Source organism: Triticum dicoccoides, chromosome 1B (genome assembly GCF_002162155.2).
Source record: "Triticum dicoccoides isolate Atlit2015 ecotype Zavitan chromosome 1B, WEW_v2.0, whole genome shotgun sequence".
NCBI classification, from domain to species: domain Eukaryota; kingdom Viridiplantae; phylum Streptophyta; class Magnoliopsida; order Poales; family Poaceae; genus Triticum; species Triticum dicoccoides.
In genome coordinates, this window is record NC_041381.1 from 77473747 (window position 1) to 77484773 (window position 11027).

Sequence of the window (11027 nt, forward strand, 5' to 3'; positions counted from 1 at the left end):
TCACGAAGTACTGATAGCCACCTCTGGCAGTTGTGCTCATTAGACCACACACATCACTGTGTATAAGCTCCAACAGCTCGGACGCCCTCTCGCAACTCTTTGCAAAAGGACACTTAGCCATCTTGCCGAGCAAGCATGATTCACATGTCTCGAACGACCCGAAGTCGGACGAAGTTAGGAGCCCATCATCATGGAGCTTCTTCATGTGTTTCAGACTAATGTGTCCAAGCCGGCAATGCCAGAAGTATGTTGGATTTATCTCATTAGGCTTATGCCTCTTGACATTCATGTTACAGACCGGTTCCTGTGATAGATTCAATATAAATAGCCCATCAACAATGGGTGCATAGCCGTGGAACATACCATTCAAAAATATCGAACAACCATTGTCCTTTAAATTGAATTCATAACCTTGACTCATCAAACATGAGGCAGAAATAATGTTCTGACTAAGTGCAGGAATGTAATAACAATTATTCAATTCCATAATGAATCCGGAAGGAAGCTGGAGCTGCATCGTGCTGACCTCCAACGCAGCAACTCTTGCTTTGTTGCCGACCCTGATGTCAATCTCCCCTTGTGCCACACGCCTAGTTCTTACCAGCCCCTGCATCGAGTTGCAAATATGAACAACCGATCAGGTATCAAATACACAAGAGCTACTAGGTATGTCAGCAAGGTAAATGTCTATAACATATGCAACAAGTGTACCTTTGCCTGAAGCAGCATTCCCGGCCTTCTTGCCATGCTCTGCAAGCCACTTGCTACAGTTCCTCTTCCAATGACCGGTCTCCTTGCAGTGATAGCAAACGGTCTTCGAGTCCGGTCCAGACTTCGGCGCAGCGGCGGAGGTTACCGTCTCCGCGCCCTTTGCCTTAGCCTTTTTCTTGGACCAACTCTTCTTGAACTTAGCCGATTTCTGCACCATCAACACTTGATGTGTGCCTTTCTTTATATCCTGCTTTGCCACTTTGAGCATCCCATGCAATTCAGTGAGCTTCTTATCCATGCCATGCATATGATAGTTCGAGATGAACGTCCCATAGCTGGGCGGAAGAGAACCCAGAACTGCATCTGTAGCAAGCTCATCCAAGAGCAGGAAGCCCAACCGATCCAAAGCTTGCACATATCCGATCATCTTGATCACATGTGGGCTCAGTGGATCACCTTCCTTCAGCTTGCAATCCATCAAGGATCGCTAGACGTTGAACCTTTAGGTCCTAGCCTGTGTCTGAAACATGCTCTTGAGACTCTCGATCATATCGTAAGCCTCAACATTTTCGAAATGTTGTTGCAAATCGGGCTCCATACAAGCCAGCATCAGGCAGCTGATCTCCGTTGATTCATCAACGAGTTTCTGGTAGGCATTCTTAGTTGTGGCATTAGCATTATCGGCAGGTTCCTTTGGAAGCGGATCCTCTAGAACATGTTCCTTTTTATCATGCTTGAGAACAATTCTCAGATTTCTATACCAGGTGGTAAAGTTTGTTCCATTCAGTTTATCTTTTTCCAGAATTGATTTCAATGCAAAGTTGGGTTGAGCAGGTGGTGCCATTGATCTACAACAGAAAATATGCAATCACTAAGCAATGTGTTTATGTAGAGTAATTCAAGCCTAAACAGAAATACTCCCACTGAAGTCAGCATCCCTCCGCAAACTCTCAGTGATTCAGGATCTGACTAGCGGATGCGACTAGTGAGCTTTAGCATCACTGCTAGCCAACATACCTATCCGGTAAGCAACTCCTTGCTAATCATATCTCTATACGACTCCTATCGGTCGGGAAGGTATCTCATACCCCGGCTCCCAACCTTCTTTGCCACAAGGTCCAAAACCGTTTTGATAGCCTTGTCAAGCTAACCTGACACAGTGCATGTCCGTGTCCGACATGAACCCTTCAGTTCAAGGACACCTAGCAGCACCCCAATTTTATGAGCCCACTACTAGACGTACTTGACGTGCGAAGGTGCAACATCGGGAATGGAAATTTACTTGATATTCATGAGGGATCTTTCTATCATTCTAACATGCATAGAAACAAAGAAGCATAACAATCACAAATGAACACATATTGTGAAATAGTATGGCTCCTTCATGGACGTTCTTCCAGGTCGGTTCCGACTCCGATGACCATCTACGAACTCCATCTTGTTTGTCACGCCGGGACGCCAAGCCACCAACCTGATCTCTATTATCCAACTACTACAACTAGTAATGAATTTTACATAGAGTCACAAGTCGACACGCAGGTCGTTATACAATATAATGACAACACTTTGGCTCATGTCGGCTGACAAACATGACACGCAGGCCACGTATAAATTACACACATGCATCACATACACATGAGCCATACTATTCACATCAAACCTGCAAAACAAAGTTATGCATAGAATCGTATTCTAGTGGTTTGTGTGTTGGGTACGAAATACACGTCGCTACACACACGGCAGTCCTATTCAGAAATCACAGATCACATCTGAACTCCGATCACGCCGAATTCTCTGATCTGACCGATCTTATCGATCATCGCGATCCCTATTCGGATTTACGTTTCACTGTTAACCCCGATGGCGGATAACCGACCGGTAGGGTAGATCGTGTCACGACCTCATCGATCCCGATTGACAGAAAACATAGCCTCAACAATCCCCATGTGCAGTTGATCACATCAACCGTGCACATAGCCAATCTCATCAATGACAACAGATCTCATCTGCCGCCTCCACATATATAATATGCATACGATCTAAATCCAAATCCTATAGCAGAGGCTCTGATACCACTGTTGGGATCTACGGTAGGGTGCGTCAACTGCAAATTAAAATTTTCTACGCGCAGAACAAACAAGAACATGCTATGGAAGATGGATCACGGATCGTTACCACTAGACGCGCAGTGCCGTGCAGCGGAAGAAGAGTTGGGGCAGCGCGTCCGCATGGATCGTCTCCTCCTCGTCCGATCTCCCTCGAACAGTCGCTCGTCCGATCCCACGTACAAGTTCGCCGGAGCGGCGCAAGTGCACCGCCTCTAATGGTATCCGTGCGTGCAGGAGGAACACCGTGCAGTGGACTGCTAGGTCCGATCACACAGTCGGCGGCGAGTGGAGGTGGCTATTCGCAACACATGCAAACCCTAGTCGCAGTGCCGAAGCGATCAATCACATGAGTGTGCCGCACCTCCACTTTATATAGGCGTCCGTCGTGGGCTCAACATTTGGGCCTCGCACGGACCCTAAAGCCCACTAGTCTACTCGGCAACAATCCAAATACAGCTCGGATCACATCCAACCAGTGTCCTCGGATCCGACCTCGTAGGTTCCTTCCCTTAAGCGCGCGACCCCTTAGGTTCAAGTCGGCTTGGTCGCAGTTCGGATCACCTCCGACTTGCACGGTTGGTGGCGGCCTCTAGCAAGGCGTACCGACCACCAAGCAGACTATGAAGCTGGTTAGGCGAACCTGTACAACATGTTACACTTCTGTTCCCTTTGCCACATGATATATGTTGTCGGACTCAAGGGAGACTGTCATCCTTGTGCTAGCCCGACCTCTTTCTCGTTCCAGTGATACCGACCACAAACCGGATTATCTCATAATCTCTGTCGCATGGCCATGCTTATCCTGGTCGGATCACACAAGGGGCCTAGAGTATATCTCTCCTGATCAGAGGGGTAAATCCCATCTTGCTTGACCATGTCTCGCAGCATGGGACTGGACAAACCCGAAACCTACCTTTGTAACTACCCAGTCATGGAGTAGCATTTGGTCGGCCCAAAGCAAGTCTGTCACTATCTCGAGTACATGCGTCAGCTCAGGTCTTAGGACATAGAACGTATGTTGTACTAGAGACTCAGAGATGACATATCTCTGCGTCTCATAGTTGGGTTTATCCGACTCGGACCTTATCTCAACTCGGATCCGACTACGTCGAATCCGACCAGACCTTTCCAAGTCCATATTATCCGGTTAGCATCCAATGCTCCATGGCTAGTGAGACCAAGCCATCGACCGTGTCATATGCTAGTCTAGTCGGCTGCGCGTCCACGCAGCCCTTTCGACTAGGGACCTTTTAGGACAGTCATCATACAATGCATAGTCTCACAAACAAGTCACGTACTTGCTGATACACATCATTGATAATGTCCAAGGACTATCTTTATTCATAAACACATAGGAAATATCATCATACATGATTGCCTCTAGGGCATATCTCCAACATTCGCATCTTCGCATTATCATTTGTGACACAATAAGTATAAAAAACCACCGACATTTTATCCTCCTCTGCTAGTAGAGAATACCAAAATTGTGCACGTTGTGGATGTGCATGTAATCATGTAGCACCACATGTTAGCAAAATAAAGCAACATTACTCACCTATTTAGAAAATGACATGACAACAACGATACCTTTATCTCCAATGGCTTAGAATGCTCAACATAGCCTTGTGTGCTAGATGACCTTGGTTGCAGCGCGCGGTGGCTGAGAAGGCGTGGTGAGACTCCGACATCCAGATGCCCGCATAATCACTGGTGATCTTTAGTGTCATCACTAGATCCATCATTAGGGACGGTAGTCACACTCTCTTTTGTATTGATTGGTGGCTCCAAGAAGGTCACATCTGTGACATCACATCATGCCTATTTGCCTCCGTTTAGACTAGGGAGATCGATCCCGTACGGTGAGAGAAGGGGTGTGAGGAGGTTGCTGGAGGGCTGTTAGCCTGAATCTCAATGTGGACGCGCTTTAGCAGTTTCTCCACATGGAGGAGTGGACGACCAACATTCCACTTGAGGGGTCGGTCGATGCACATATATGGGTGTGGGAGGGTGACCATCGCTTCTCAGTGCGGACGACCTACATGGCTCTCTTTGGCGCCTGTGTGGCGGCATCAGGAGCAGACCAGGTTTGTCCTTCGCAGGCACATTCGACCTACAAGATGTTTGCTTGGATAACCTCGAAGGATAGGTGTTGGACTGCTAACAAATTGCAGCGCCAGGCCTATCGCATCAACAGGCTTGCCCCTTTAGTGTTGAGGAGCCCGAGTCTCAACAACATATCCTGTTGGATGTGTGTTTGCTCGGTAGATTTGGCACGCGGTATCGGGGTCATGGGGGCTTGCTGGCTTGGGCACTCGACGCCCGCACCTGATGAGGAGTTGCTTCAGTGGTGGTCTTCCTAGAGCAGTGGATAGAGATACTTTGATCAGTATCATCTTGATCACCTGGACCATTTGGACGCATCAAAATGACATGGTCTTCAGTGGAGCCACCCCGCGGTGAGCGTAGTGCTGCAACGAATCCACAACAAGGGGATCAACTAGACTACCGCATCACTATTTAGAGATAGGCGTTTTGGGTCCTTTTTAATACAGGTGGACATGTCGAGCGACACTGAGTAGTCCAGATGCCGTTTTCTTTTTTTCATACATGCACACCGTTCTCGTATTTCCTTCTATGAGCATGACACGTCTCCAGGGACGTGTCCTTGAAAAATGGTGTTCCGGGCGCAAAAAAACAAACAAAATCAACACTATATACGCATAACTGTTCATACTTTTGGTCCTGATTATTTTTTTACCTGAAATCAACAGTTTTTTTTCACATTACTGTTCATACTTTTCGTCCTGATTATTTCTTTTACCTGAAATCAACGGGTTTTTTTTTTTACTTAGCGAAACTTTTTATACGAGTACGACAAAAGGTCAACTTTGTTTTCAGAAAGTTTCAGAATTTGTTGAGTGTTTTGGCAATTGCTAAAATACTTTCTCATATGAGGTGTTGGTGCATCCGAGAGCCAAGGGGTATTTCTCGAATAACTGTCCGCTATCTCCGCTACCCGTGAGGCGCCATTCTACCGAACAGCTCACCGGCACCGCTGCCTCCTCCTTATTTCGGCGACTAATAATCCCTACGTCTACCGAACATTTCAATGGCGGAGAGGTTCTTCTCCGGCACGTCCACTGCCGCACCTCCGTTCGACGACGCCGGCATCCTCCTCCTCTCGGGCCCTCCGCGCTGGTATGCCGCCTCTCAAACTTCCCTCGGCTTGCTGAAACTAGCTCCTTTCCGTCCTGCGCGCCGGAGCAAACCGAGGCTGTCGTAAAATCCATGCGTTTCATCCAGTACGTTATCCCCGTGATCCGTGCTTACCTCACTCCCCGCCGCATCGATTTTGTGGTCTTTCTTGCTGCTGTAACAGCGGGAAGACCTCGCTCCTTTTCCAGTTCGCGATAAACCGTGCGGCGGAGAGCGGCCGGCACGTGGTGTTCATTTGCAGCAAGGGGAGGTTGGAGAACAGCCCCCCCTTCTTGTCCCAGGCGAGGAGCCTTGCTTGCCAGTTTAGCTAATGAGATGAAACTGGATACGCTGGTTGTTCCCGATTTCTAAAGCCACAGGTTTTCCTCTTGCTTCCAGGGTGTCGAGCCATCGCTGAACGTGCTTCAGAGAATACAAATCAAGTAAGGAGTGTCGAACCTATAATGCTGGTTCTTTGTTCAGCATGCTTACTTTTGTAATACCTGTCTTAAACTCCATAAGAATAAGAGTATTGGTCATGCTACGTATTGTGACAATTTCAGTGTTTATTCATACAGTTTAATGTTTGGAATTATGGTGATATAGTAGAATCGGCTATTTCATGAAGTCATAGCTAATTTATGCTTAGGCCCTGTTTGATAGCAAAGTATTTTCTAAGTTTTTCGAGAATACTACAGTTTTTGAGATTACCATAGTTTTATTTACAACGAGCTGTTTGGTTGCCCCTAAAAACTGTGGTTTTAATACTCCAGTATTAGCCAAACTGCAGTTTTTTCTCTGTATAAAAAAAAGAACTCCAGACCACTTTTTTTTAAACTGAGAAGCCGAAAATAACAGTGTTGCAAGAATCCAGTGAATTGCGTCGAGCTTGGCCGCGCGGTTTCAGTTCACGTGCAGACGTGATGAAGTTGCCGCCAGCTATTCCATGCTGCCGGCACCAGGTGTCCTCTTTGGTAACCTACAAGTCCTGAGCATAGGCGTTCAGTGGAGGTCACTTTGTGCTAGCTTCCGTTCTGATGCATCCAGATGGCAACGGCTAGCTAGCTAGAAAAATGGCTGCTCGCTCCGCTTTTAGGCTGATCAATTGGGGCATGCAACTGCACTGATAAACGGACGTGTTCGCTAGCTAACGGCTAGCCAACCTTTTTACGTCGCTGCGCTAAACATTGTGTCAAGTCAAGATCACAGTATTTGATACCTACAGGAGAAATTATTGTAGTTCTGTGCATTCTATGCCCGCAGATACATTGAAGATGATGAGGGAATCAGAAAGTACTTCGCTGCATTTCACCTGCTTGACGACTTTCCCGCTGCAGTCATCGTCGATGATTTTACCAGGTTCTTTTCGGAGAGGTGCTATTATTTTTCCTTTTTGCTGACCATTAATGTCACTCACCGAGTGCATTGCAAACTCTATGTTGCGACTCAGTTTAGTATTTGTGTTACAACAATGTGTTACACAAATCTCCTTTTGGACTTTAACCATGAGATGGATTTGTTTCTGATATCTTTCTTCTAATAAACACAGTTGAGGATTTTCAGGCATTTGTAGTTAATATAATGGTAATATGTACCGAATCATTTCTACAGTGTGCTGGGTGTCCTTTTGTCTCCTAGCTTAGCATATTCCATTCATAACATGCTTCAGTTGTTTTACTGAAACCTTTGTTTATAGATCACCTTTACTCTGTTCAGGATGGTCTGATGTTATCGAGATGTCAAGCATCAAAATAAAGAAATTATATAGTTCTTTAATTGACAGAAAATACAGACTCTTGATATTTTATATGACTAATTCTTACTATGTTGAAGCTGTAATAGGATCTGTCAGCTAAGATATGGAAATACTAGGGCCCGTCATCTAGCATTGGTTCGCATATTAGCTTTGTGTCAAAATGCTATTTCGCATGCAAAGTAAGTGATGAAGTCAAACCCAGATGTTTAAGTATCTCCATTTTCTATGTTGTTTAGAGTAACATCTTAATCTCTTTTGTAGTGCAAAGCTTGGAACCATTGGATCTTGCAATCTCTTGCTCTCTGATGTACATCAAGGTGACAACCCAAGGTCCCTGTTCATCTACAAGAGATGGATAGGTTCCATATATACAATCCAAGGTAAATTGTGTATGTAGCCATTTATTTTTGTGCATTCGTATGTTTATTAAGTAAACATTCTGTACTGCCATTTGTCACCCCTTAGTAGTACATTTTGCATTGCCATAAACTGGTTGATTTGCCTATTGTCTTTTTCATATTATAAGATGTCTTTGTCCAGAGTACCCAGGTGAAAATGTCAAAGTACACGAGGACATTTTGTTCAAAGTGCCTATTAGCCTTAATTTAAATATATGGAACTTTCTCTATATTTGGTTTATGCCCATGAACTGAATATACATTTGATGATCCTTGAGTTAGTATGTTTCCCTGATTTAATCTGACTGTCTTTCCTCAGGTGACGGCTTAGGTTCGTATGTACTCAAGAACATTAGCACTCCACAAACTGGAACCAAGGAAGCAAGAGCAGCTAAATACTCGATAGCTTTACAATACCTTATTCTTGAGGAGATCAAAGAATAATTGTTATTATTTATTTGACTTTACTGTGCGAGATTTTAGGTTCAGATTAGTCCGTGAGCTGATTGTAAATTCCAAATCTTAATTCCTACTCTGGTAAGATTTTCAGTTCAGATTGGTCCGTGCGGTGTAAATTCTAACTCTAAATTCCTAGGCTGGTGTTAGACACACCCTTGGGACAATAACATTTCGCTAAGCTGCAAAAAAGTATTTTAGTGGCAACTAAGATCTCAGACGCACCAGACCAGCTCGTGTGGAAGTGGAACACGTCTGCCACCTACACTGCCAAATCCGCCTACATCGCTTCTGTAAACTTACATGGAAGAGTTGGGCGTCCCCTAAAGTGAAATTCTTTCACTGGCTCGTCAGCTTGGGTCGATGCTGGACGGCACACCGCCTCGCCCGGCATGGACCGCAGCACCACACCAACTGCCCCTTTTGCAGTCAGGAGCCTGAGACGATGTGCCTCCTTCTCCTGGGTTGCCCCTTTTCATGGCACGTCTGGTTTGAGATTCTCTCCTGGATGCGCATGACCTGCAGACCTCCAGACAACCAGATGGCCACGCCCAAGCCGATGCGTAAAGAACGGGCATCCGCGACGCTCCTTACATCCTGGATGATTTGAAAACACCAAAATGACTGCATCTTCAACGACACGTGCCCTTCCGTCTGTTGACACCCGAACACCGTCCAAATGCTAGTTCGCAGCATCAAGGAGGAGGCCAGACTTTGGGCTGTGGCTCACGGCGCCTGGCCTGGCTAGTGCCTGAAGCCTGCCTGATAGCTGTTTGGTTGGTGCCTGAAACAAGAAATGGTTGGCCTGGATATCTGGTAGAAACTAGGGTTCTACCGGGTCTAGGCCGGAGGTTGTAGGGGAAGGAGGGGAGGCGGCGGCTGAGAGGGAGATGGCGCAGGGAAGGAGGCGGCTAGGGTTAGGTCTCCCGGCTCCCTAAGGAAGTCGAGCAAATATGATTGCTTCTTGCTTGATTAGATTGATACATCTCCTCTCCTTATATAGAGAAGTTTACTTGACTCCTAAGCAAACGATAAGATAATCGGGCTAAGCCCCTAATAACGATAAGATAACTTGGGCCACAACCCACTGGGCTAAGCCCCTAATATGACGGTCATAACACTTCTCCCCGCCTGCACAAACAGCTCGTCCTCGAGCTGTAAGGTGGGGAAGCGCTTGCTGAACTCCTCGAGGTGATCAACCAGCGTCAAACACCTTCGCGACAGCTGGGGCGGTCAGGTCGGCGGCGACGGCGTCCTCCTCAATGTAGTCTGCAGCCTCCAGGTAGAAGAGTCGCGGGCAGACGTGGCCGGGCGTGTAGGGCTCGTCGCAGTTGAAGCACAACCCTTGGTGGCGACGCTCGAGTAACTCGGCCGAGGTGAGCCGGCGGAACGGGCGCGCCTCGGTCGCGGCGAGGGGTGCCGCGGAAGCCTGAGCAGGCCGACCCTGCGCGGGAATATCTGGTCCGGGTAGCGGCCCAGTGGCCAGGGACGGTGATGCCTGCTGCATGGCCACCGCGCGGTGCTCGAATGCGCGGGCGTAGTACATGGCCGTCTGGAGGTCCTGGGGTCCCTGCAGCTCGACGTCCACGTGGATATGATCTGGCAGACCACCGACGAAGAGTTCGGCCCGCCGGTGAGCCGTCACGCCGGACGCGTGGCACGCCAGGGCCTGAAAGCGGTCGGTGTAGTCTTGCACCATAGAGGTGAAGGGAAAGCGGCCCAACTCGGCCAGGCGGCTCCCGCGGATCGGCGACCCAAAACGAAGGAGGCACAGCTTATGGAAGCGCTCCCACGAGGGCATGCCGCCCTCGTCCTGCTCGAGGGCGTAGTACCATGTCTGGGCTGCTCCGCGGAGGTGGTAGGATGCCAGCCAAGTGCGCTCCGACGCGAGCGTGCGCTGCCCACGGAAAAACTGGTCGCACTGGTTGAGCCAGTTAAGCGGATCCTCCGTGCCGTCATAAGTGGCGAAGTCGATCTTGGCGAACCGTGGCGGCGTCTGGGTCGACGCGCCATGGCCGACCGGCTCGGCGATGCGGAGCAGTGATGATGACGGCGCCCGGTCAACGGTGGGGAGGCCGTCGTAGGCCCCCGCGGAGCCGGACGAGGCCCCAGACTGCAGTGTGGGTACCGATGGGTGCCCAGCCTCCGTGTAAACTGGCGGTGGCGGAATCGGGGACGGTGACGGCAGAAACTGGACCTGTTGGATCGGGAGGCCCCCGGTGTGGACTGGCCTAGTCCGGAGCTGGGCGGCGGCGGTGGAAGCTGGACGGGCGCGGGAGGTGCGGGTGGCGCCACGAGAGCCAGCGCGGGGCACTGCGGCCAGGATAGCGCTGGGGGAGGCGCGGGTGGCGCCGCAAGAGCCGGCGCGGGCCACTGCGGCCAGGACAGCGCTAGGGCAGG

General features: G+C 48.7%; 1 protein-coding gene across 5 annotated transcripts; it reads left to right on the forward strand.

Annotated features, from left to right (window-relative positions):
* The first annotated feature begins 5838 nt into the window (after positions 1 to 5838).
* Positions 5839 to 8733, forward strand: LOC119320521. Of its 5 annotated transcripts, none has more exons than XM_037594588.1 (7): positions 5839 to 6020; positions 6202 to 6319; positions 6417 to 6460; positions 7281 to 7391; positions 7851 to 7952; positions 8035 to 8153; positions 8491 to 8733. In XM_037594588.1, exons 1-7 carry the CDS (start codon positions 5932 to 5934, stop codon positions 8613 to 8615), a joined length of 708 nt encoding a protein of 235 aa, XP_037450485.1. In that variant the 5' UTR covers positions 5839 to 5931; the 3' UTR covers positions 8616 to 8733. The 5 variants fall into 5 exon arrangements, with proteins under 5 accessions (XP_037450485.1, XP_037450490.1, XP_037450496.1 ...); XM_037594593.1 differs by having other exon boundaries at positions 7860 to 7952; XM_037594599.1 differs by having other exon boundaries at positions 7281 to 7376; positions 7860 to 7952.
* The last annotated feature ends 2294 nt before the right edge of the window (positions 8734 to 11027 follow it).

Excerpts from the sequence above, each read along its gene's own strand:
- LOC119320521 (XM_037594588.1), top strand. The coding sequence starts at position 5,932 with ATGGCGGAGAGGTTCTTCTCCGGCACGTCCACTGCCGCACCTCCGTTC. Across the intron at positions 6,021-6,201 it reads CTCTCGGGCCCTCCGCGCTG|CGGGAAGACCTCGCTCCTTT; the intron begins GTATGCCGCCTC and ends CTGCTGTAACAG. Across the intron at positions 6,320-6,416 it reads GCCCCCCCTTCTTGTCCCAG|GGTGTCGAGCCATCGCTGAA; the intron begins GCGAGGAGCCTT and ends TCTTGCTTCCAG.